At 55.6% G+C, this 25256-nt stretch overlaps 9 protein-coding genes across 9 annotated transcripts; 4 read left to right on the top strand and 5 right to left on the bottom strand.

Moving 5' to 3' along the window:
* Positions 1 to 403: 403 nt before the first annotated feature.
* Positions 404 to 1896, bottom strand: BU26DRAFT_551287 (uncharacterized protein; the record flags this gene model as incomplete). Its single annotated transcript, XM_033832096.1, has 2 exons — positions 404 to 1521; positions 1773 to 1896. 2 exons carry the CDS (start codon positions 1894 to 1896, stop codon positions 452 to 454), a joined length of 1194 nt encoding a protein of 397 aa, XP_033682823.1. The 3' UTR covers positions 404 to 451.
* An 80-nt stretch (positions 1897 to 1976) lies between these two features.
* Positions 1977 to 2473, bottom strand: BU26DRAFT_321377 (uncharacterized protein). The gene has a single exon (XM_033822067.1). It carries the CDS (start codon positions 2391 to 2393, stop codon positions 2058 to 2060), a length of 336 nt encoding a protein of 111 aa, XP_033682822.1. The 5' UTR covers positions 2394 to 2473; the 3' UTR covers positions 1977 to 2057.
* Positions 2474 to 3324: 851 nt separating this feature from the next.
* Positions 3325 to 3960, bottom strand: BU26DRAFT_403827 (uncharacterized protein; the record flags this gene model as incomplete). The annotated part of the gene is made up of 1 exon (XM_033822833.1): positions 3325 to 3960. A coding segment is annotated over one exon (636 nt), but the record flags the coding sequence as incomplete, so codon positions are not given.
* A 3913-nt stretch (positions 3961 to 7873) lies between these two features.
* Positions 7874 to 8699, top strand: BU26DRAFT_321283 (uncharacterized protein). The gene has a single exon (XM_033822063.1). It carries the CDS (start codon positions 8120 to 8122, stop codon positions 8651 to 8653), a length of 534 nt encoding a protein of 177 aa, XP_033682820.1. The 5' UTR covers positions 7874 to 8119; the 3' UTR covers positions 8654 to 8699.
* On the bottom strand, positions 8629 to 9363 carry BU26DRAFT_321346 (uncharacterized protein). Its single transcript, XM_033822066.1, has one exon. The coding sequence runs from the start codon at positions 9182 to 9184 to the stop codon at positions 8747 to 8749; it is 438 nt and encodes a 145-aa protein (XP_033682819.1). The 5' UTR covers positions 9185 to 9363; the 3' UTR covers positions 8629 to 8746.
* On the top strand, positions 9131 to 12983 carry BU26DRAFT_519640 (P-loop containing nucleoside triphosphate hydrolase protein). Its single transcript, XM_033829110.1, has one exon. It carries the CDS (start codon positions 9630 to 9632, stop codon positions 12615 to 12617), a length of 2988 nt encoding a protein of 995 aa, XP_033682818.1. The 5' UTR covers positions 9131 to 9629; the 3' UTR covers positions 12618 to 12983.
* Positions 12914 to 18615, bottom strand: BU26DRAFT_321306 (uncharacterized protein). The gene is made up of 3 exons (XM_033822064.1): positions 18188 to 18615; positions 14370 to 18008; positions 12914 to 14320 (listed from the first exon to the last, which is right to left on the bottom strand). The coding sequence occupies exons 1-3, from the start codon at positions 18512 to 18514 to the stop codon at positions 13211 to 13213; spliced, it is 5076 nt and encodes a 1691-aa protein (XP_033682817.1). The 5' UTR covers positions 18515 to 18615; the 3' UTR covers positions 12914 to 13210.
* A 635-nt stretch (positions 18616 to 19250) lies between these two features.
* Positions 19251 to 20328, top strand: BU26DRAFT_428354 (alpha/beta knot; the record flags this gene model as incomplete). The annotated part of the gene is made up of 2 exons (XM_033823779.1): positions 19251 to 19514; positions 19558 to 20328. 2 exons carry the CDS (start codon positions 19251 to 19253, stop codon positions 20326 to 20328), a joined length of 1035 nt encoding a protein of 344 aa, XP_033682816.1.
* Positions 20329 to 21485: 1157 nt separating this feature from the next.
* On the top strand, positions 21486 to 22770 carry BU26DRAFT_457762 (uncharacterized protein). The gene is made up of 5 exons (XM_033824950.1): positions 21486 to 21851; positions 21901 to 21956; positions 22015 to 22305; positions 22432 to 22622; positions 22676 to 22770. The coding sequence occupies exons 1-5, from the start codon at positions 21803 to 21805 to the stop codon at positions 22749 to 22751; spliced, it is 663 nt and encodes a 220-aa protein (XP_033682815.1). The 5' UTR covers positions 21486 to 21802; the 3' UTR covers positions 22752 to 22770.
* The last annotated feature ends 2486 nt before the right edge of the window (positions 22771 to 25256 follow it).

Below are 25256 nucleotides of genomic sequence, written 5' to 3'. Positions count from 1 at the left end.
ACTGCAGGCAGATTAGCGAACCCCGCACTTTAAAGTCCATCTGAAAAGGTCGGCTAACAGAACTGCCGATTGCGGGGAAGCTTAGCGCATTCGCACCGATTGCGTAGCGAGGTATAATTTCGATAAAACATTACCTACTACTATAACTCTATTATATCTTAAGTAAGTAGTAGAAGTTTAGATTTAAATTACTAATTACTTGTATTTGGACTTTTCGTGGCTCTCACGTCGATCCGCCAAAAAAGAAAAGGAAAGAAAACCAGATGCTTCCTCTGATACGCCCGCCGAACGAACGCCCCTGGTTGTCCAGTTGATCCATCTTAGAGTGTATTTTAAATTTGCCTCCACGCCATGCGCCCAAGATCATCCAAATGCTGCAGGCTGATGGAAATAGTTGCCACCTCTTTTGTTTGCCGTCTGCCGAAGATCCCGGCCGGCAACGCATCCAGGTCTACTGCCCAGACCGAGTTTTCTTTACGATAAGCGGCCCAACGAGAGCTGTGCCATCGCCAGCAACCTTCTTCTTCTTCGGCGGCGGCGGCGGCTCAGCATCCTTGGTCTTCTTTGCAATGCCCTGGACACCGAAAGCAGCGCCATCGTCAGTGGCCTTCCTCTTCTTCGCCTCGGCATGCTTGGCCGTGTTTATTACCCCCATTCTCTCCATTCCCATCTTCAATATACGCCTATTCGCCTGAGACGTTTCCCTCCGTGCACCCGCGAGCTCCTCATCACGCATCTTCAGCTGTTCGTCGCGCGTCTTCAGCTGTTGCTCCAGTTCCTTGACCTTCTCTTCCGCCGTGACGGCGCGCTCCTTCAGCACATCCACCTCACTCTGGTGCTTGGCCTTCAGAGCGCAAAGATCCTGCTCAGCCCCCACGGTGTGGCTCCTCAGCTCATCCTCCGAGTTGCGTACCGTCTCATGCAAGTCTGCGACTATCTTGCATGCTTTTGTCATCTCGGCGGCTGCCGTAGCTAGAGTCTTGCGGAGGTCTTCCTTGTGAACGGTCAGGTCTGTGGTATTGTTCGGCTCGGTCTCGGATAGCACCTGGAGGTCTTGCTTGTACGCATTCTCTGCAGACTCCGGCTGTTTTGCTGGTGGTGGCTGACTTGTTCTAGTTACCTCAGCGATCGAGCGCTTCCGCGCTTCTGCCGGTATAAACAAGGCTTGGCGACGCGGCGTTCCAGTCACATCATACTGGTATGGGAACCTGTGGTATCGCCAGTTCGGATCCCTGCCAGGCCCATTTGCCTGTATGCCGAGAAAGGGCAGGTGTTGGCTGAGGTACCGGAAAACAATGGATGTCTCATAGACGATGACTGTTGTAAGGTGTTGCTGGCCATCGTAGTCCATTCCGAGGCAGTCGCGGAGAAAAGTCTCGGTGACGAGGGGCCAGGTCGCGGGGTCCTTCTCGTTGTAGTCGCTAACCTCTCGGATACTTCGCTGCAGTAGAACTGGGTCCCAGCTAAATACGCCTTCGTACTTCAGGAGATCCTCTAGGAGGATATGACCTGTAGTCCAATCTATGATTTAGGAGTTGCTAGACGCGATCGACAGGGATTAGTGTATCGTGGAGAGTAGGGATACAGTAGAGGAAGGAGCGTGAAGCAGGAGGAAGAGATTCTTGCTCGATCATATACCCAGATGGTAAACTGCAACCCAGAGTGATAGAAGTGAAGGCGTGAGGCATGAAGCAGAGAGATGCGGCGCCAACGGAGTGAACGAGATGAGTAATGAAGAGAGATGGAGAGAAGAGCAGGCGTCTTTTGCATACCCTCCAGCGCATCGGAACAGAGACACTCCCCATTTACCTGAAGGTCAGAGAAGAGAGACGCGGGCGGCGGGTGAGAGTAAAGCCAGGTCCAGCCTTCATAGTCTTGCTCTTGACTGCTACGCATCGCCAAAAGGACGGGCGGTGAGACGACGCCTCCAGGTGCGGATACATTGAAAACGGGTTCTTGTCCGGCAATGCATCCATCAGTTGGGGAATGCCGGCGGCATCCACCACCGCGACTATAATATCGAGCGCATAGGGCGTCCAAACCCAACTTCCCACCGATTACGAATGTGTCCACGCTGATATCGACGCAGGCGTCATTACCGTCAGTGGGCCAAGAGTGGGCGACAGATACCTAGAAGCAACAAAATCCTCAAACCACCCAATACCCCACGCCCACCGCACACCCTGCCATCGACATCGGTGAGCTCGCCCGCGCGGAGCAACGATGACCCATCCCCCCTCCACTCCGCCAGCTCCTGCCCAAAACCCAGCCCAGCCCAACCCAGCCCAGCCCAGCCCAGCCCAACCGCACGGCCCCAGCCAAGCGGCTGCCTTCGAGTCACTCCCAACAAGTGGCGCACGTACCATTCTTCGCAGCTGCCCCACCTGAAACATGCGCAGCGCGCGGGCCAACGCCAGTCAGCCCTGCAGTCGGCAGCGCGCTCCGAGATCGGCCCCGGGGGCAGGGCAGGAAAGGAAGGAAGGAAGGAAGGAAAAAAAGGAAGGAGCGCGTGCAACGCGAGTGGAGTGTCAACAACGGCGCGTCACCCCAACACTAGAGATGCATCGGGCTTTGTGGGCGTACGATAGAAGATATAGCGAGGGCGTGAGCATGGATGAGGTAGCTCCTGAAGTGGATGCCGTATGGTGTTCAGGAACTAGCTCCCACTCCTGCACGTCATGCGGCTAGGGCGCCGAATACGAGAGGAACGCGTGGGGGATCGGCACCTCACAACAACCTCATGTCTTGCTTGCACGGCAAGTAAACAGCAAGGCAGAACATCACGAAAAGGCAGCAAGGCGAATGCAGTTTTTTTTCCCTTAAATCATATTGTTACATTTGCTATACTATCGGCATGACTGATGACTGAACCCGGTTCCATGAAAATGAAATCACCCATATCCACATGACCCCGACAGATGCACTCACTCCACAAACGCCCAGTATCCGTACCGAAGACAGGAAGAGGGGTATCGCTTGTAAAGGAAAAGGGGTAGACAAACGCCGTAGACGGAGCCTGATGGGCTCACGAACATGAAGGTGAAAGAAAAGGAAAACGGTCGCGCTCCATGTAGCTGAACGAGTCTTGACGAGGTGTCGCGACAGCGTATCGTACACCGGGAAGGGTATACGACATGTCCAGCGAGTCGAGAGCGAGGCCGTGGAAGGGAATAAATATGCTCGTTGGTGACGCGAAAGATGACGAATCGGGAGCCGGGTGTCGTACAGTCAATGCGAGAGGTGACGGCCGACGCGACGGTGAGGCGACAGTGGTGGCGAAGGCGGGGTAGGGGGTGAATGCGCTTAGGCCTTAGCCTTAGCCTTGCTCTTGGACTTGGGGGAGGCCTTGGTCTTCTTGACGGCGCCCTTCTTGGAGACGCGAGCCTTCTTGGGAGTCTTGCCCTTGGTAGGCCTGCCCTCCTCGTCAAGCTCCGGGAGGAACTCGATCGACGGCACCTGCTTCGTCTCTTCCTTCTTCAGCATGTCCAGGATCAGGTTGACCGTCCCCTTCACCTCGTGGATCGACTTGTTGGGGCCGAGGTCAAGCTCCAGCTCGCGTAGGACATTGATGGGTGCTTCAAAATGCTTACCCTCATCCGGAACGACGGCAGCAGCGGCCTCGTCGGCGTTGCCGTGATTGGAAGTGAACTTGCGGGAGTAGGTGTTCAAGCGCTGCTCCTCCGACTTCTTGAGGACGACGTTATATGTGGTGCCCGGGATCTGGCCTTCGATAATGTCGAACTGTCGGAGGATGAGCTCGATCTTTCGGACCTGCCACTTCGCGGTGTTGTAGGTGGCGCGCTGGTAATGCTTGCGGCAGAACAAAGGCCATGACTTGATGAGCCGGGTGCACGCCTTGTTGCGACCAAAATGATCGGAGATGACCTTACGAGACAGGTCTTTCGTATACTGGCCGGTCTTGCATGACGTGTGCTCATCGTTCATGCACTCGAACTCGCGGTGGATCGGCTCCGTGGCAGTGGCGGCAGTGGCGGCAGTGGCGGCGGGGTTGGCGACATTGCTGGCCGTGGTGCCGTTGCCATCCTCGCCCGACGCGTCCGTGCTGGTGGTGCTCGCGGGGGAGGCAGCCGGGTTCTCAGCGGCAGCACCAGTTTGCGCCGGCTCCGGAGTGTTAGCTGGAGCGGCCTGAGCAGGTACGGCCGGAGTAGGAGTAGCTGAAAGGTCAGAACCGGGCTCCTGCGGGGTAAGAACGTGTGACAGACTCATCGCGTGGCGGATGCTGTTGGCCGTCGAGTCCTCGGGTTTGGCCGCACCGAAGGCCGTGGTGTTGTTGAACTGATCAGACATGCTGAGAGTTGGGAGAGCGGACGAGAAGGATGTTGAAGTCGTTGATGAAGTGAGTAAGATGCAGCAGGTGCTCAAGTTGAGTGCGCTTCTTCGAGCGATGGAGAGCGGAAGTTGGCTGGAGTGGGTGCGTGGGGTTGAGGAAGTCTCGTAGAAGGTGAGCGGAGGGAGACTTTTATACCCTGGGGGAGGCTGCCGAACTGGCACGGGCGCTAGCAGGGCCCTCACCGCGATACCGGTCGAGGTGACTGTTTGGTCGCCGCCTGACCGACTGCCTCGTTGACAATAGGAAAGAGCCCCACAATATCAGGAACCTATTCACGTCGCAGGCGGCATAGCGCCGCCCCAGACCGCTTCAGACCGGCATCCTCCCGCATGCGCCTGGGACCGGGAGCCAATTGCGCAATCTTGAGGCTCATGAGAACTCCTCACCGCCTCCCCATTTGCTGCACGTAGCTGCCAAGCCCAGAGCTCGAGGGCAGACCGGCAGCCGTGTGACGCATATGACCCCTGTCATCCAAATGCGAACCGTACTAGCGCGAAGAGGATGGGCAACAGGCAGATAAGGGCGCTATTGTGGGGCCGCTGGCGTGAACAGTCCGGATTGTGCCGGCGGAAGGGCCAATTGTTTGAGCGAGCTTCAAACGCAGCCCCGCGTCATTCAATGCGCCTTGGGAACGCCAAATGTAGGGCCGCAACTGGAATGGCGTTGGGCACCACGGACTGTGGCATAGCGCGAGTAGAGGTCCATGCTCGAGCTCAGTGCGCTATACTGGTCCTCTCTTCAATAGGTCCCACAAACGTAATGCAACAGCAGCGGCGAAAGCCCCATTGCGTTGTCGATACCCAGCAGCTGTGGCTCGGGTGCAATGAGTTTGCCAGTGGGGAAGTCGAGGTGAATGCAGAAAGAGGGGCCAACGCGCAACCAGTTGTGTATCGGAGTTAGAGACGAACACCCGCGGCCTCGTAGACTTTTCAGTATTCACACTGCAGAATGCATTAGCTTTGTCTACATGCTTTGCATAGGTGGTACCAAATGATCCGTGACTGCGATGACTGAGTGACCAAGTTGCCATCGCTCATGTCTGTGCTTTTCACCGTGGGAGTCCTCCTCGAGGCTCAGCACCCCTGAAAGCCCCAAGGTAGACAAGCATTCCAACCAGCTGACGTGCAGAGGTGGTGTAGCTGCCAATTGGTCTTCTTCGTATGCTAAGTTCAGGTCCTGGTCCTGGCCTTCGACGCGCGGCGGCGGGCCGTACTGTGTGCTCTTGCCACTTTTCTTTGCGCTCCTCGAGCTTCAGAAATTATACAAGAGCGTCATGACGGCAATGAGAAGCGTGGATAGATGGTGTTGGGTGGCGGAGCGAGAGTGTAGTACGAGAGCTGAGGTAAAGTCAGGGTTCAGAGGTTGGATTAAGCTTCAGTCAGAGGGACCCTAGACCCGTTCTGATTGGTAAAGCAGGGGGCAGGCATCGTTTTAGTCAACAGCAGCTAGCACGGCGGATCCTTCTTCGATGCGAGCTTAGATAACGTCATTAGATTGAGCCGGTTCCCCCTATCACAGCCTCCAACAAGATCAGAGGACCCAGCGGTCTTTACTGGCAAGTAGAGCCTGTAGGACGTCCATAGAGTCACATCAAAGGGCCATACCATAGGCAGGAGGGCGTTGGGCGGTCGAATGCGAGGCATCCGGTATGAGGGCGATCCGTCCACAACCCCTGCAGCACCGTCCTGGAGTCAGCGGCCGTCGGATGTAGTTAAAAAGCCGATACACTCAAAGAAGAAGCATATGCGAAGCCCCTCCGGTAGGTGCAGTACCGATGCCAGACGTGTGCGTGGGTTGCGGAAGCTTGAAGGGGGCGACGGGCCGGGGCGTGGCGATGGGGGCGCATTCGCACTGCCGGTGAACTTCAGCATACCTTCCACCCCCGCTCCCACCTCCACTCCGACCACTAAAGGGCACGCCGGTTCGCAAACTGCAGGCGATGAGATCTGCAAGGGAGCAATGGAGCAATGGAGCAGCGACGGATCGGAATAGCAGCCCCAGCCGGCCGCGGCGCCGCGAATCGAAAGCAAAGGCGAGCGGGTATCGGGAAGGCGGCTCGCCGTCGGCCAGCATATCGCCCTGCCTATCGGATAGACCAAGGAGCTCCGCAAAAGCTAGGTAAGCCCGGTGGTAGCGGGTAAGCCGTTCCTCATGCCTCTTGTTAATGATCTCTGTTGCTTGTATGCACGAAGGGACCCGGCCACCGCCCCGTGGATGCCTCCGCCCGCGCAAAAAGCGGCCGGTTTACTTGTTTGCAGCCCGGTACACATTGCAGACTCCCTAGCCCGCGTACTCGATGCGTCGCGAACACCAACCTCGTATTGCCATCGACAGTCACCCAGAGCATTCGTCGACATCGCTTTTAAGGCCACGGTACATGAGAGGCGTGACCCGTGATTAGGACGCACGCCCCCGGGAACGGGAACGCATGAGCGCTTGCAGGCAGCTTGCAACGGCGTCGAACGCTCACAGCGCGAACATCAAGACGGCAACGCCTTCCGGCGACGTTCTCACACCGGTGGCACCTCCTGTGCGTACGTGCCATTCCAACGCAAAACTAGCGCCTGGGAGAGGACGGCAAGGCTTACAAGAGGGCATCGATGGGCACGGGAGCCCTGGAGGCTGATCATGGTATCGATCGTGACAGAGCTGAACATCGCTGACAAGCTCGCTGAATCGCTTTGACGGTTGGCACATAGATGTGAGGCAAGTCCGCGTATCGAGCAATATCACGCCAGGGTGGCCCACCTGCGATCATGGAAGGTCGGCGATCGTTCGTCAAAAATTTGGCACACATCCATACCATCTTCCGGAGCAAGCGGGGATGCGCAATCTGGGAAGAGTGGCATAGTGACTTTAGGGTCGACCGCTTCCTGGTTCAGGCGTCATAAAGCTGGTACCAGACCAGCCAGGCGATTCGTGAGGAAGGTTCGACAACCACGGATCGAAGAAGCGCTCAGGGGGGGGGCCTGCGGCAGGTTGGATCGACCAACAAGATGCTAGAGATACCGCCATGTTGAGCCTTCATTCCACCGTACCCCTTCGAGCGTTTACGATCGTCCCGAGAATCCTAGAAGGCGGCTCAACACGTGGTAAACCCATGGTATAGGGGAGCAGGCGGCAGCGAGTTAGGCACAACAGCCGATAATGGGAAAATAAAAGGGCGGAGCTGGAAGCTTCTTAGCTGGCTGCAGGGCGACGACGTCGGACACAATGGAGAGTCTATGGGAGGACATCGCTCAGAAGAGATGGACCGAGGCCGACGAGTGGTTACCATAGCCAGAAAGAGCTATGCTCTCTAGCCGTCACCATCGGATCCGGCACATGTGGGAAGTGTGCTGTAAGGCCATGGAACATGGCTCGTCGGCCGGTTACAGACAATATTCGATCTCAGGAGTTACAGGAGCGTAGGTGGCCATGACCTGGACGGAAAGGAGGCCACCACGCAGGATTGCATCGAGACTTTTCGTGCGCGACCCGGGTATGACGTCCAGAAGGCATGCACTACCACGATTATCCTCGAGAATGGCTTGCTTGTTCTGATCCTCCGGCATATGAATCATTCTGCCCGGTTTTACGCCCGTTCTTTGCGCTTTGGTGCCGAGACTACTCCTGGGTCGCAGATCGTCACTCCAGGCGCATTGGTGTCCTGCTCTTACTCCGTATGAGCTATGCCCATGGTCTCCTTCATTCAAGGAACACCCTACTCTTTTCCTTTTCCCCGACTGAGCCCCAAGCCAGAATTCGGGGGTTGATGGGCGAAACGGGATGGCTTTAAGTTCGAAAGGGAAGGCAGCGGCATCTTGTCCTTTGGAAATGCGCGCGACAAAAAAAAAGTCAAACACAATCCATGACTGTACCCGGCATGGTTGTAGGGATTCGTCTCATGCGAAACGGAAACGAGAACCAAGACAAAATGCCATGCTTATGGAAGAGGACCACATTCATGTGAAGAGTGCCGCGGGGCGGAACTTCCCACACTTACCAGATGTTCGAGTAAGCCGTCGGAAACGTCCAACCCCCACATTTGCCAGTGCGTGGGATCAAATGTTACCACGTGCGGCGCAATCTTCCCGCTTCGTCAGGATATTCGCCAGCTGCAGCCCTGATGGACCGCAGATAATGGAGAGTCGGATAGGTAGACCATGCTGTCGATTAGCAGCCGAGCCTGGCAGCCTAAGTTTGTCGCTACCACCTACTGTGCTCCTCTGCGCCGGAACAAGCGCGAGAGTTGATGCCGAATTTTCTCCTGTGCGATACGCATCGCATATGAACCGATCCAGGAGCGGTGTGGTCCTCTGAAGGTTCGGAAATCTGACGTATTGCTGGAGCTCCTGGTCCTCGGGCAAAGCGCTGTTCGTGGGAGGCATCGACAGGGGCCGCACAATCTCCCTCTCATACACCCGTCCTCAAATGCCTCGACGGTCTTCTCGCGCCTTGGTGTTTCTTCCAGGTATCTGTGCTGTTGATTGGTGATCCGGGGCATGCCAGTCTAGCGCGCGCACCGCTTCGACATGCAATCTCACGGTTATGTTGTGGCTGGAGGATCGGTCTCCTGGCGTAGCGAGCGAGAGGGAAAAGCGGCTTTGTGACACTCGATGAAGTGGAGGGGAATCCAACCCTATTCTTCGAAAGACGACCTAGGCTTGCCTCGAAGGAAAAGGGGGCGATCTCGGCACCTCGGCCGCCCCGTTTCGCTCGGTACCTTCCGCGGCCCTTGTCTGCAACCTGGCGGAATCCTCGCGGAAACCGTCGGTGCACGCAACCATCGGAGAGGCTGCCGCTTATGGCTAGGCAGCACGCATCGACCAGCAGCTTGTTCCGACCTCTCATGATTCTCGGGAGCCCGCAGAGCAAACAACTCTTCGCACACGGAGTCGACGAAGCCCAGAGAACTCGAAGCCCCTCGCCGACGCATCTCCTGCACGCGCCGCTACACCTGTCGGCTGCCGTACCCGCCCCCTCTACACCCGGGGCCTTGGACAGCTCGTGGCGACGGCATCGCTTTCTATCGAAACACCGCTCAAGCCCAGTGGTCCTCGTCCTCGAAGCCTTTGTATCATAGTCGATTCGGTCGGGATCGCGTAGGGCGGGGTGTCCCTCATCGGGGGCTGGCGACGTGCCTTTGGTCTCTGCATGGCGACGACGAGTCCGAGTGCGCAGCTAGGCAAACCAGGCTGGGGTTGCGTGAATGCTTCAAGCCCTATACCACAAAGTGCTGCTGGGAGAGGGTGTTGTGGTCAGCGTTAAAAAGCGGCGGGGAGGCTGTAGCGAGCGTATGCAGGGCGCAAGCAACCGCAGCCACTATCCCCTCCGACTTGAAGCCGCCCCTTCGCCTTCCGACTCTACGGACCCCCCGCACTTTCTCCCCTTGCAAGACTTCGATTCTCTCCCGGATTGGCGCGCCGCCATGATGTCCATGGCCGAGGGAGGCGGGCCTACATCCGCGGTCTCCACCCAGCGCCATGCCCGCAAGCCTTCGACGCTTGTCGCTGTCCCGAAGATCGACTTCGCCAAGCCAAAGCCCACGCTGACTGCCTCTGCAGGGCTCCAAATACCACCGGCAAGGAGCTCCGCGTCTCCTGCTACTCGAGACCCATCGCTCAACTCAAGCATGCCGCGGCTCTCCCGGGACGTCGCGAAGGAGTATAATGTCTATGCCGCGCCTTATATACCGGTTCATTTGAGGCAAATCAATCGTGCGCCCGCTCATGACTTTAATACTCCAGCGCTCCACCAGATCGATTACTCAACGTATGTCACCACCTTCGCGGGCCAGAGCTTTCGACCGGAACCGCTTGATGTCCCAGCACAGCCATCACGCCGTCATGCGGCTAGATCGCCTTTACCCCTCTCGGCGGACTGGTATCTAAACTACTTTACGCCGCTATGGAGTCTTGAGATGTCAGCAAAGGAACAAGAGCACGAGCGTTTTGCACTGTATCAAGTAGCTCTTCAGCGAATAAGGTTCGAAGACGACGAAGATCTCTTCGCTCTCTGTATACCAGGAATACGAGAGGACAGCCCGCTCGTGGAAAAGGGCGACACCATTCAACTTCGACAGCTGTGGGTCAATCCTGTAGGGAATTCGATGGCTCTCCCGACTCAAAACGGCCGTCCTGGAAATATCAGCCAGCCGAGCTTCACCGGTGTGCAATATAACGCCTCCGTTTACAATGTCAATCGGACCACCGAGATAGTATATCTTAGAGCCAAAGGCCTGCCGGACTTGCCGGGACTAGCTCTTCTTGCTTTAGTCGTTAACGTCATGTTTCCTCTAAAGTTACGCGTCTTAAGGGCGTGTTGGAACGCTCTGGTGTTTGTCGACAGAGCCCTACATACGAGACGATCACGGTCAACTCCCGACGGCCCGGTTGATTCGGACAGACGCATTCAACGAGAAGTCAACCACGGTGGAGGCGATATTCCTTCAACATCCGCGCAACAGGAGCGAAACGGAAATCAAGGCACTGGTATCGGCACCGAGGTTCAACCTACGACAGCGTCAAATAACTGGCTCGAGACCATTCTGTTTCCCGTCGAGGCTGCCGGAAAGCTTCAAACTGAATTACGCGGACCTCCGCACCGAGGATACTTTGACCCAGACATCAACTTTGAGCAAGGACACGCGGTCGGCGACCTCGTCACCAATATTTATGGCACGCTACCCTACCTTATCTCTGGGCCACCAGGCACCGGTAAGACAAAGACACTCGTCGAAATTGCGATGCAGCTCCTCGAGTCCGAACAAGTTAGTCACATCCTCATTTGCGCCCCATCGGACCCAGCTGCGGATACGCTGGCTCTACGGCTGAAGCAATATCTCAACCCTTCGCAGTTGCTGAGGCTCAACGGGCCTTGGCGCACAGACATCGAAGTTCCCCAGGAGTTAATGCCGTATTCGTATATGGAGAGGGATATGTTTTACCTTCCACCTTTCCAGAATCTCATGGCTTTTGATGTCGTCGTGACGTCCTGCCGGGACGCCTCGATTCTGGTTGACGCGCGGTTGACCAATGCGGACCTTTGGACGATTGAGAAGAATATGCTCTCCGCTTTTCATCCCGAGGACTCTGCGCCATCGCCTCCTAAGCTTCACTGGGGAGCTCTGCTAATCGATGAAGCTGCGCAAGCAACTGAGCTGGACGTCTTACCGGGTATCAGCGTCGTCTGCCCCCCGGCCGCCTATTCACAAGAATATCCACAGCCACGCTTCGCTATGGCTGGTGATGAGAACCAGCTCGGGCCACGGACTGCCTCACGCGACCCTCAGTTCTCAACCTCGCTCTTCGCCCGCTTATTTGACCGGCCCTTGTACAAGAACCACCCGTTGTCTCGATCGAACATGAAGCCATCCGCGGGCCCGCCGGTGCTGAAGAAGTCCATGCTTCCGATCCTATACCCACCCTTCACGAATCTGATACGAAATTACCGCTCTCATCCCGCTATACTCAGCGTACCGAGCAGTCTCTTCTACAACGACACCCTGATGCCCGAAGCTCCAGCCGCCCATACCCCTTTGCAGGCCTCGTCCCTATGGCAGGGCCGCAGATGGCCCGTCCTCTTCCTGCCCCACACGGGACCCGACGAGATTGAACGCGACGGAGGAGGCTGGTACAACATCAACGAAGCGCATATTGCCTGCGACGTCGCCCAACGCCTTGTATATGAATCCAAAGTTCCCCAAGCAGACATTTGTATCATGTCCCCCTTCGCAGCGCAGGTCAAGTTACTTCGCGCAAGGATCCGCTCGAGCAGGTACGGTGGCGGAGCCGGGCTGTGGGACATTAACATCGGACCGCTGGAAGCATTCCAAGGTCTCGAACGACGCGTCGTCATCATATGCACTACTCGAACTCGGGAGCAGTTCCTGGAGCAAGACTCTCAACGCGGACTCGGCATGATCTATCAGCATCAGAAGATGAATGTCGCTCTCACGCGTGCGAAGGAGGGCCTCTTCGTCATCGGCAATCCGGCCGTGCTGAGGCAAGACAAGCATTGGAACGCGTGGTTGGCCTTCTGTTGGCGGAATGCACTCGTGTGGGACCAGAGTCGTGTCTGGGATGGCAGCCAGGAAGGCTTTGGCGGAGAAAAGCTCGGCGTATTGGAGCGTGCCCTGCTGGCCAAGGAGAAGCAGGGTGAGAGGCTGTTGGGCGCTTCTTCCACGTCGCTGGAGCAGCATGATGACGCTGAGTATCGGGCGTGGACTGAGGGGTTGAGAGAGGCACTCGAGGAGGAAGATGGCGAATTTGACGAGGAGTACTAGGCTTTGAGGGTCTTTTCGGGCGTTAGGATACCGTGTCCTCGTACGCTTCTGGGTGAGGAGCTGCCCTTGGTTTGTATACCTCTTCTCATAGCGGTTGGATAGATCTGGGTGATGGTCGGGTATGAGTCTGCATAGCATAACGGTAGGAGTTAAGGTAATTCATGTCCCTCTTTATAATGGGGTGCATTCCCCATCGCTGGACGCACCTACCCACGCCTCTTTCACAAACAAGAGCTACATAGCAACCCGAACAGCGTCGGGCTGTATTATCACAATGGAGCTGGGCAGCATCACGCCCACATAGCAGAAGCGAGACTGAGAAGTACAAAACATACGAACGAAAAGGGTATCTCAGTTAAGTTCCTAGGACGTGTCTAAGAAGCGCCGTCCAAGATCGGCAATGAAAATGCTACCTAGATATGAATGACGGCCATGACCCATACTGACCAACGCCATAGCCTGAAATGCTCAGAGCAACCCACCACCACCACCAAGCGTTGTCTCAGTAGATGAGAGAACACTATGCAAGTAAGAAAGTCTATCATTACAGAAATTGAATGAGAAACTCCCCTTCCACCAAGCTTTCCGATACTTTAGCGCCCCAAGAAACCGCGCAGCGCTTTCTCGACCTCGCGATCCTCGATCGCCTGATAAGGATCCATGCCTTGCGGAGCACGCTGCTGTTGCGGAGCAGGCCCACGCTGGCCTGCGAGAAGGCTTCCTACGCTACCCGGAACGGCATTGACAGGTCCATGGTACGTAGGCGGACCTTGACTCAGGCCGTTCTGCCCCGGAGGATACGAAGGACGCCCGACGCCGTTAGGAGCGGGCGGCTGATACTGAGTCGGATTGTATATCTTCCCAGGATTGCCTACAGCGCTGCCACCACCGCCTTGCATCAATGCCTTCTCCTTGTCCCTCTTCTTCTGCTGAACCAGGGTACCTTTGACGCCTCGGAGGTATTTCATAGCAGCGTCGACGAGTTCCTTCTTTTCGGGCGAGTTCTTGAGGGCCAGAAGCATTTCGCGGACTTGGGTCTCAGATTTGATGTGCGGGCAGGTGCGGGCATGACCGAAATGCGCGAGGCCGCAGAGACCGCAGTGTTCGACACCGGCAACCTTTAGCTCGCAGGCGCCGCGAGGATGTTGCTTATGGCAAGCAAGGCATATTTGGACATTGGATCCGTACGTAGGTTCGAGAGGTGAGCGAATAGGGATGCGAGCTCGTTCAAAAGGTTTAACTGTTGGCCCATTAGCCGGCGGCGCAGGTGGTGTGTCTAAAACCGGCGCAAATTTAGCGGAGGAAGGTTTTCCATATCTGACAGGCGGCGAAGGAGGACCTTTGGGGTTGTTTGAAGCAGAAGCTGGAATGCTGAGACTGACGGAAGGGAACTTGGACGGGAGTCGAGATGGAAGACGGGACGCACCTGCTGCGTTTTGCTTGTATAGCGACTTGTTGACGATGGTGCTTGTGCTGCGTCGATGAGAGACATCGATTTCTCCGAGGTTCCGCGCTTCCGCCAGGGCTTCCGCGGGGACTTCGGTGTCGCTGTCGTCTTCCTCGGTTTCATCGGCCATGAAGTCGGTGTCACTGCCGGATGAAGGCTTCTTCTTGCGCTTCTTGTCCACCTTGACAGGAGATGGAACAACGCTATTTGCTCCTTCATCAACAACAGCGTCCTGTTCGGTGGTGTAATCGATGGTCTAGAGAAGGAGTCAGCAGCAGAAACAGAAAAAGTTTGGCGACACATACCACCCTAGCCCGCTTGCCTCTACCCAGAGCTTCCGCTCGAGCAAGTGCTTCTGCAGCAGCTGCCGCTTGACGTTCCATGAGAATCTTATCCCAAACACTCGGATCTGGAGGAGCAACCTCCTCGTCCGCCGTATCGAGTGTATCTTCTAGTGCACCTTGATCGTTGGCCCAGACACGAGCGAAGCTGAATTGCGATTCTGCAGAGTCATCACCGCTTGTTCTCGTGTTCTCAATCTGGCTGCGGTCAAGCAGCTTGTCGATCGACGCCTCGTCGTAGCGAACGTCGCGATCTGCGTCATCTTTGAAGAGTTCCGCAGCGCCGAACTTGAGAATTGACTGAATATCCTTTTCTTCAATGTCCTCCGCGTCAAGCTGCTCAACTACGACGTGGTCGAGAACCATCTTCTTGCGGCCCATCTGGACAATCTTTTCTTCGGCGCTGGCCTTTGTCATCAACTGGAAACATAGCACCTTCTTTTTCTGGCCGATCCGATGCGCCCGTGAGATCGCTTGGATGTCCTGGTGCGGATTCCAGTCAGGGTCGAGAATGATGACTGTGTCTGCGGTAGCAAGGTTGATCCCGACGCCACCCGCTCGTGTCGACAGAAGGAAGGCGAACAGAGGAGAATCTGGTGCGTTGAACTGGTCTATCCGCTTCTGCTTCTCCATCGAGCCCATATTGCCGTCCAGGCGCTGGTACGCCATTTGCATGCCGTCCAGGAAGTCTTCCATAATGTTCAACATATCCAAGAATTGACTGAAGATCAGGACACGATGACCACGCTCTTGCAGCTTCGGCAATAATAGCTCAAGGAGTTGCAGCTTAGCAGAAGCCTCTACCAAGTTGCGGTGGGATACAGCTTCGATATCAGTACGCTCCTCGATCTCGCGGCTGTAAACGAAAGGGTGACATAAGCACTTCCGCAGTTGCATTAGGATGTTGCTGAGGTTGGCGCGTTCTTGGGTTTTGAGGTTTCCTGAGGTGAAAAGTGCCTTGAGAAGTTCAGGGTTCTTTGCCAGAATCGACTTATAGAGGTTCTTCTGCAAGACACTCATTGAGAGGGGAACGATGACCTGGCCCAGCGGCGGGAGAAATGTCAGGACTTGAGCCTTAGTACGTCGCAGAATGAAGGGTCGGATCTGATCGTGGAGCTCTCGGATGTTTTCTGAGGTCATTTCTGCGTACTTCTCCTCTAGCTCCGCAGCGTTAACATTCTCGTCCAAGAATTGCAGCAAATTGAAGAGCTCCCGGGCATTGTTTTGCAAAGGTGTACCGGTCAGCAGCAATCTAAATGGCGCCCTGACCGCAGTCAAGGCGCCATACAACTGGCTCTTGTCGTTCTTCAACCGCTGGCCTTCATCGACGATGAGTCCTGCCCAGTTCACGCGCCGGAAGATCCTCCTGCAACTATCGTCTGCGGCGGCTTCGTAAGAAGTCACAACGATATGGCATCGAAGCTCTTTGGCGCCTTCCGGAAACATCTCGTATTTAGATGCCATGTCTCGGGCTTGTCCGGAGCCAAAGAAGGTGACTACCCGCAAGGACGGGACCCATTGCTTGATCTCCCGTCGCCAATTGGCGCACGTGGAGTTCGGTACCACAATGAGAAAAGGGAAGCAGTTATGCTCCTGGATAAGCGTCGCCATGTAGGCGATGACCTGGATGGTCTTACCCAGGCCCATTTCGTCTGCGAGGATACCGTTCTTCTGGCTGTACCATTGATAGTACAGCCAGTTCAGTCCGTCGATCTGATATTTCATCAGCTCGCCTCCGACGAGATTGTCCGGTTGCTTCTGCTTCTCCAATTTCGCGAACGGGGCGCTATGGGCCTTCTCAAGGCGCGCTTTGAGGGCACCTTGCTTGGGGTATCGGATATATCGGCCAGCTACCCAATCATTGTAAGCAGTCACGAAATCGAGCCACCTGTCGCCGTCTTCAGGAGTGGGCACCTTCTCCCATACGGCTTCTTCGTACCCAAGGCCCTTGTACTTGATGAGAGCTTGGTCGACCTCCTTTATGCGGGCTTTGTCGATTTCCTCGCTCCGGACATCGACGTAGCTAGTGTATTTCACATCCAGGACAATGTCAATACGAAGATATTCCTCTGGAATGGCGTCTTCCGTTCGCATCTTGGGTCCATCTTCGCGGTTGAAGAATGCTTTTCGCATGGCAGGCGCAGTGACACCCCATGTCCAGGCGCCAGAATACCAGGATGCACGGAAGTAAGACTGCCCTTCCCACTTGATCAGGTACTGCTTGTCGTCCTCGCTGAGCATAGCACAACCAGTTCCCGGCTGGAATGTCTCTACGTCCGAAGGGCGCCATGCAACAATGCCGCCAACTTTTCGATCCTCCGTCTCATCACAATCTTTGCACAACCACTTCCGGGAGTACTCCTGGAATCGTTCGTCTGCGGTCTCGTTCTCATCGCGAGCTATGTCCATGGAGTAAGGCGAGAGCGGGGGTAGGTGATGGTAGTGATACGCGCGGGAGCAACGAGTGCATCGAAAGAGGACGTTGTGGGCGTTATTGATCAGGTGTGGTGGCGCGTCGACGATCGGATCCTCTCCGCCGTTTTCTTCACGGTCCTTCTGCTCCTGTAATGTCGTCTTGCGATGTCGGAAAGGTTTGCACGCCGGGCCGGGCCGGTTGCAATCCTGACATTTCGAGAGATCTGGAGCAGTGGGGTCCTTCAGCTGGTAAGTATTAATGCACCGCTTGCATTGGAGAATAAATTTGTCGTCGGCAACTTTAGTAACTAGATGCTCTCGGCGGCCATGTTGTCCCACACAATTCTTGTGGTAGGCAAGCGAGCAGCCTTGACAATAGATCAGAGGTGCCAAATTCGGGCCTTCGTAGCAGACCTCGCAGCCTTCGGCATGGCGCGACCTAAAGAGGTTGTTGCGTGGAAGAGTCTCAAAGACTACTTTAACAGCAGTGACTCTAGGTACCTTCGATTTGTTAGGTTCCGAGTCCGATCGATATATATCATCGATGTTCGCCTCTCGCATATCGTTCTGGGCTCGAGTCGACCTCTCGGATTGCCTGATACCCGTGCGTGGCAGCTTCTCCACCGGTTTTGGCGGGTGTCCAGGACCACGCTTTCGCTTCCGTCGGCTGTGGATGATGTCTGAGCGCAAGATGTCCATGGACGATGAGTCATATAACTCTTCGTCTTCGTCTTTGTCTTCCTCTTCCTCATCCTCTTCCTCGTCGTATGCCTGGACAGCCGTTCGACTCCGGCTAGACCGCCGCGTCGGTTCTTGAAGCACCTTGCGCCTACGTCGACGCTTTGGACCTGACTCCTCGCTATCGCTTGACGAAAGATCGATTGGATCGCTCCGCCGTGATCGCGTCGACGACCGGCTGCTGCCTCCACGCTTACTCAAGACGCTGAGGCGCTTCTGGCGAGGTTTCCGTGTGGTCGAGACAAGCTCGTCATCATCTGAGGAGAGGCCGAGCCCAGAGAAGTCGGTAAAGGCATTGTTGTTGGGTTTTGAGGGCCTCTTTCGCAGCTTCATGTTCTGTTCTTCTTCCGCCGCTGTCGCTGAGCTGGAAGCGCCGCCGTCGTCGTCGTTCTGGAAGTTTTGGAATACCTTTGGGCCGTCTTCGAGCGCAAGAAGATCGTCAAAGGAAACCTAGGAGTAGGTTAGGGACCGTCTAAGCAATGAGATATATAAGCAAGTGAGTCAAAGTAGTGGTACACACAGAGCTCGGAGCTCCCTGAACCCGACGCCTCTTTTACCGCTGAACCCAATCCAGCTTGCTCTCACCCTCACGTAGAAGCGACCTGTAACCAAATTGCTCAATCACTCACCTCCTTAGTGATGCCGCTAGTGAATTTCACCTCGTATATCAGGTCCCCCTTCTTCTGAAACTCCCGCGTTATGCTCTCAACCGTCTCTTTCGGCTCGTAGTAAGTGTATTCGTGTCGGTTTCGAACTGGAAGCGCTTTTACAGCCACCACCTTCCGCCTGATCGGCGGTGATTGCTGGTTGGCCGCTCCATCCTCTGCAGAGCTCTGGCCTGATATGAAATTCCCTGGCGAGAAAGAGGCTTGTTTCCGCGTCCGTGGAGGGGCTTTGTCGCAGGCTCCCTTCTTGAACGACACCATAAGCTCAGCGCCGTCTCCATCGCTGCTCATCTTCGTCGCTGCTCAATTCCGAGGGAGAGGGGAGCGGTGGTATTAAGCAAAAGGTGGGGATGCCGCGGGAATCGTAGCAGAATAGGACGGGCTCTACGGATACTAGATATGCCGTAGGAGGGGCCGAAGCTAGAGATTGGGATATCGGCTGTCGAGTTCTGCTGGGGAAGTTGTGGGAAGCATACCTCAACGTGAGACGTGCGATGCGACGAAGGTGCCACGTCGGCGTGGTCGAGAGGCGCATAGAGTCTCTTGTAAAGTGCGCATCAATAAGAGAACGCGTGAAGGTCGCGCCAAGACATGAGGAGAGGGCCCGTGCGCCGAAAGTTCGTTGAAGTGAAATGGCCCACGTTTGCGGCTCGAGATGCCCGCATCAACCGCGGACATCGAACCCTCAGTGTCACTCCACCTTCGTCCTGTCATGCTCCAGCCTTGCCCCCTAGGCCCTACAATTCTGCGAACGCATAAGTCGATCGCCCCGCGAGTTTTTTGCCGGCACAAGTCTATTACTGCTGCAATTGAGCGAGGAAAGCAGAGCTACGCAGATAGCCTCGTCCGCAAATCAAGGAATCGAGGCGAGTACAAAGCCGACACGCGAACACACGTGCGACCGCTTCCCCCGAAAACACAGCGAACTCCTTTGCCGGATCGATACCCCGCCTCTTCTCGGAGTGCCTGGAAGGAGAGAACCGAACAGGAGCAATGGGGGCAAAGGGAGCAGGACGAACGAGCGCGAATGCCTTTCCAAGCATCGATCGCGCAGTCACTACCCTATACAACAGCGGCGTCAGAGTTTCTGTACGGATTCTCGAGCGTCTTAGCCGCCATCAAGGCGGGCCGACGGAAATTATACAAGCTATACCTCCACAATCGGGGCTTGAGCCATGCTGGGAAAGACGCTGTTGTCGCGCGAGCCAAGGCTGCACGAGTCAATATACAGGAAGTTGGAGATGAGTATTTGAGAGCTATGGACAAGACCAGCAGTGGAAGACCGCATAATGTTAGTATACGCTACCCGTTGTGTGCCCATGCTGACAGCTCAGGGCTTCATCCTAGAAGCGTCCCCTCTTCCGGTGCCGCCTATAATTGAGTTACGATCCTCCTCCGTGCCACACGCAACTTTCGAGGTCAGCCTCGACGCGCAGACCAGGGAGGAGGCCCAAGTGAATGGTACACAGGAAGAGTACACATACACTTCAGCAGGCTGGAGGCACCCGCTGGTGCTCTGCGTTGATGGAGTCCTTGACGAGGGAAATCTAGGAGCAATCGCCCGCTCTGCCTATTTCCTCGGCGTGGACGCCATCGTCACACCCACCAGACAAAGCGCGCCGTGGAGCCATATCACGCTGAAGGCGTCAGCTGGTGCAGCAGAAGCCATACCTATTTTCAAAACAAACCAGTCGTCCGAATTTCTCGGCAGAAGCGCGCGAAAAGGATGGAGGATATACGCCAGCGATGCCATCCCTCCAGCGGAACAGCCGGCTCTGTCCGCCGGCTCGTCTTCGAACCAGCAGCCTCTAGCCAATTTCGCTAGTAGTATCATATACACCTATGCTCGGAGCGCGAAACGTCTTCCCACGGACCACTGTCCTGTGGATAATCATCCGACCATCCTCATGATGGGCGCCGAAGGAAGTGGACTCCGGACCAGTCTGCTCAACCAAGCGCACTACAAAGTCGGTATTCGACACGGGCGAGACGTTGACGAGGTGGGCGTCGACAGTTTGAACGTAAGCGTCGCGGCATCCCTGCTCTGCTACCAAATGCTCCAGAAGCCGAAGCCAGTGCGAAGAAGTGGAGACTTCCTCTTCTGAGAAAGACGGCCATTCTGTATATATGTACCATATGTATTTTATCTGTGAAGACCGCTCGGGTGGGATAGCATAGAGCCACGGCGTACATGCGATGTACGGTAGCCACGGTTAGGCTCCTCATCCAGCCTTACCACGTCCGTTCTTGTCAGCTGTCGTGGCAGTCCTTGCATTGGCATTCGTCTTTCCCATGCTAGGCGAACACTCCCACGCCAGCTGCCTGTACAGTCCACGGGTAACCGGCGTCCGAACACGTGGGGTAGGACTGAAATGCCCCATCAATTGTACCATGGCATTTGTCTTGCCGCTAGGGAATCAAGATGCCAATTGATATCTGTACGCGTAACCATGTTTTCTTTTTCAGGCATCGTGTTGAGCCGCGTCAAGCTGTGCGCGGTACATCAGCCATGTATCGCCGGCGGTGAGACGGCGTGCAGCACAAGGAACAAGGCGAGCCCGGTCACTGCTGCAGGTGGTGCATGTCAGCTGGCTCGCGGGGTACGTCCTCCATTCTCGTCTAATATGCTGCAGCACTGCAGCCATGCAGTTGTCGCTGCTACTGTGGTTGGACAACGAAAACGTTGGCCGAAAGATAGATTAGCTGCGCTATGACTTGCATGGATACGAGGCTGGCCACTGATAACGACCCCTGCTATGTACAGTATTCGCGCTGGCGAGGCTTTTAGGAGGACTTTGCAGAGTCCAGGGTGGATTAGAAGTGCATCGTGGTACTCTACCCGGTCCCTCCGCACTCTTGAGATCTACGTTGCCTCGGGATGTGCAACAGTGTGCGGCATTTTTAGCTGCTCCGCTCTCTTCCAGCTCGTGTTGGCAAGGCTGGTCGTGGTAGATGCTGGACATGAGCGTGTATCGGAGCAGAGCGCTTAGAGAATGGTACGCTTGACCAACACAGCGAAGTAAGAACTGCACATGATGTAGCTCTGCGGCGAGCCTGCCATGCCTTCATGTTCCCTGAGTATCGCGGTAAGCTCTCCAGGACAGCACGAAGAGGGAAGGCGAATATCGCGGACGCGGCACGCGCTATCAATAATGTTGTAGTAGTGCGCCTTGGAGCGGTGAATAGAGTGCGCCGGGGTCCGCGCTACCCATGCCAAGCGCGGTTGATCGCTTGCCGTCTTTTTGCTCGTCATTGCGCATCACTGCCTTGTCGAGCAGACGTGCGAGCGCAAGGTGCGGCACACGGTCCCACCAGGCCTCCACGCCTGTGCCAGCCCTCGAGCTTTTCTCCCTACCATCGCGAAAGGCCATGCTGCTATCTCATCTCCAGCCCAGATAGCACCCTTCCCACAGATACCGTCCGCGCGGCCTTCCTCGTTCCCAGCAAGACACGCTTCCGACGCCCTACCCTACCCTACCCTACCCTACCCTACCCTTCCCGCTAGCCACGCCCGTCCTGCGAGCGTCTCAATAAAGGCATTCCCACTTCGCGGGCGTGTCAATAGCGGCTTCAGTTACCATGACGCGGAGAATAGTATACGGCTGCGGCCTCTTGCTTACCATTGCCTGTGAGTTTGGCACAATCCTCCAGATGGCGGCAATGGCTGAGACGCGCAGGCACGGCAATGACTATTGCGAGCATTGTAATGCCGCGATGGGTCAGCTTCAGTTCCGTACGTCCACTATCTCTGTCAACAACCTCTCATCCAGGACTTGCTAATCGCCCGCCAGAATGATGAGCGCAAGTTCTCCATGGGCCTCCACAGGCGCTGCTCGAGCGTCACCGGTGCCTGCCACCCCTTCCCGCAAGCGTCGGACTGCTCCAAGGACAAATATTTCTGCAGCATGTGGAGGACGGTCGGCTTCCTAATCTCGTTCGACGTTGTAATCGAGCTTTGCACCCTGGTCGCCTTCTGTGTGATAATCGCTGGTGGCGTACAGAGACGTACAGCAGGGTATATGGTTCTCTGCGCACTACTACTCTTCGGTGGCATCGTACAGTGTGCAGGTATGGCCATTGTGGTAAGTCCATGTCAACTTTCTCGCCTCCGCGCCTCCGCACCTCCGCACCTCCGCATTGCGCAATCCATCGAGCTCGGGCCATGGACATGGGGCAGTTTCGTGAACCACTACAGCTGACACGTACAGGCCTTCCTCTACGACCACCACGAGCGCTTCTTCGAAGGCTGGTACCTTGACGCCTCATGGTCGCTGTGCACCGCTTCCTGGAGCATTCTTGTCCTGACGAGCCTCGGAATCGCAGCTTCGGCATTCTACCTCCCTGCAGAGGGCGACTACGAGCTGGTCCCTGACCGTCAGGAAACCGTGCAAGACGAGCAGTAGGCGCGCCCGATGTCCGAAATACACGTGGATTCCGTTTAATGTCGAGCAGATTACTCTCGCGTATAGACCTCTGGAACGATGGATATCGCCGCGACGAAGGATACCAACAGGAACGCGACTGGTAGCGAAAGAGACGAGACGATGAGACACGGCTGTACAAGATGGCAGAGGGATGAGGAAGGACGATCGCATAATATCCCTGGCGTCGCATCTGAGGTTACAATTTGTTTCTGGACTTTTTTTGCTAATGGCACGGGGTTCTATTTCCCCAATCACACCGCCTTTGTTTTACCGTTAAATTTTCTTGTGGTTTACAGTTTCTTGCTATTCCTATTGATACCCCTCTACTTATCCTGGTGGCTGGGCTTCTGTGCTTTGTTATTCTTAATCATTTAGCGTTTATATCTAGCGGTTTCTATGTCGCTGCATCAATGCACGTCTTCTCCTCTCCTTCCGCGGTACTCCTGAATCCTTGTCCTGTTGACGACGATCACCATCACCAAATTCAGGCGACGCACCCGCGAGACTCTGGTTTTTCGGACTGCATCGCACCAGATTCAGGCAATATGTCAAACATTTGCCTACTACGATGCCGAAATCCTAGATGCGTACGTAGAGAATCCAGCGCACGAGAGAATGCTGAGACGTGCAGTCTGCTCGAACGATTGAAAAGCGATACTGCAACCGCCATATTCGACCCAAGCGCGCCCGGTAAGGCTATAATACTCCGGAATTCTCCAGACGACAACCCACCTAGGAATATGATGTGAACCTAGGAGGCGTCACCCTTCAGAACGCTGCACGAGGTAACCTTGGAACGCGGTGATCGTCTAACTTACTAAATCCGGCAAGGCGCAGTATAACTTTCACTCCTTGGCGCATTCGTGTGGTCCGTGCCATCGACTGCCATTGCAGCACGTGTTCGGCACTCCACTTGCACCATAGCATCTCCTCACCATCTCCCCGCCTCTGCAGCCGCTAACTTTGACTGCCAAAGTCAACCTTGGTTGGACATCGCAGCTCTCCTTGCATGCTTGCTCTCTACTTCCGAGCTACGCGCCTCTCGGGTCAATTAATATCAACAATCAACTTCGGGATCAGCTATAGGTAAACATTGCCATACATTTACTTCTCTTATCAGTAGGGCGAGCTAATGCGCATATAACGACAGGACCCAACATGTGCATGTATTGGATCTACCAGTCCTTTCGCGCGCTACCAACCATCGGCATACGACAGTTCTTAGGAGCAGCGGAAGCGCCTAGTGGGCCCGATGCTCCCCTTCCGTCTTCGGCAGCGGACGATGAGCCCGATAGCGATACACAATTCTTCTTTCGACCTTCGGACAAGGACATTGGAGCAACTCACTTCCCACAACTTGCCCTCGGAACATCTCCCCTTTTCCCTAGCGGCGAATGTGACCCCAAGGATACCGAATATGAGAGCCAGTCGGATGGCAAAGCCCCTACCGATATTCTTTCCATCGAGGCTACTCACTTCCCCCAAGCCAACTTCGGCGACCTCTTCCGTGTCATTGACGCTCAAGATGCCGATGAGGTGCTCGAAGATGACAGCACCTCAGATGAAGGGGTCTCTGATAATGTCTTCTCCCCAGATGGATCTTCGAAATGCACCTCCCGCAGCCCTTCGCCTGAGCCGCAAAGCATCGATAAGACTACAGCTGACGATAGTATCACCCACCGTGCTATTCCCCGGGATGATACCCAGTCACGCGATTGTACGGATGTGGAGCTAGTCGACTCGCTCTCAGACAAGGACCGCAACGATGAGAGCCCAAGCAGCGAGGATGCAGATCTCATTAGCACCCGCCTGCCATTCGACCCTTCCCGCAACTGCAAAGATTTCTGGGCCGCGCTCACGGAAGAGGACAAGAAGTTCTACGGCGACCACCTCCTTGAGGCGCACCAGAACCTCGAAGAGATTAAACAACGACAGGTCCAGTACAGTACGGATTGGAAGCGGCTGTTCGACACATTTTGGGTACACCTGCAGATTGCGTCTTTTGGGCTGAACGCATATATGCTGCATGTCCAGCGTCTACCGAAAGCGGACGTCCAGATTACCTTTGGGTTCAAGCACGGCGCCGAGCTATACGGTATCCTCCACGACAACGATAAGCAAGAGCAATGGGTGTCATTCTTCGAGAACAAGATCACGGTTCTTCTCGATCGAAACGTCCCAGGCATTGAAGAGCGCATCTTCCAGCTCGGCCGTGGCCTATTCTTGGAGTCTGTGTTTCGCACCTACAACCCAGGAAAGCCAAACGCGGAAAGCCATAAAGTTCGCGATGAGGGAATCGCTAAGCTCACTGAGGTCTTCCATGACCACGACGCGGCGACGAACTGCGTTCTCTTACACGAAGCGCGGGAACGCAAGAAGCAGCTTGACAAGAAGCTCGCCCTCATCAAGGAAGAGATACAGGCTGGCATCGATTTCGAACGCTGTCGACATGGCGCTGGCCACGTCAACGGCCTCATCCCTGGCGAAGTTCGCGTCATGGTGGCGGCAGAGTTGGAGTCCCAAGAGTCTTCAAAACTTGTCGAGCCGAATTTGGCTAAACCCCTTCGCGCAGGTATCTTCTATTTGGAAGATGCCTATCTAGACGTTAA

This window comes from Trematosphaeria pertusa (assembly GCF_010094035.1).
Source record: "Trematosphaeria pertusa strain CBS 122368 unplaced genomic scaffold BU26scaffold_8, whole genome shotgun sequence".
Taxonomy (NCBI): Eukaryota; Fungi; Ascomycota; class Dothideomycetes; order Pleosporales; family Trematosphaeriaceae; genus Trematosphaeria; species Trematosphaeria pertusa.
Note: the sequence above shows the minus strand (reverse complement) of the source record. Positions and strands in the feature narration are given on the sequence as shown.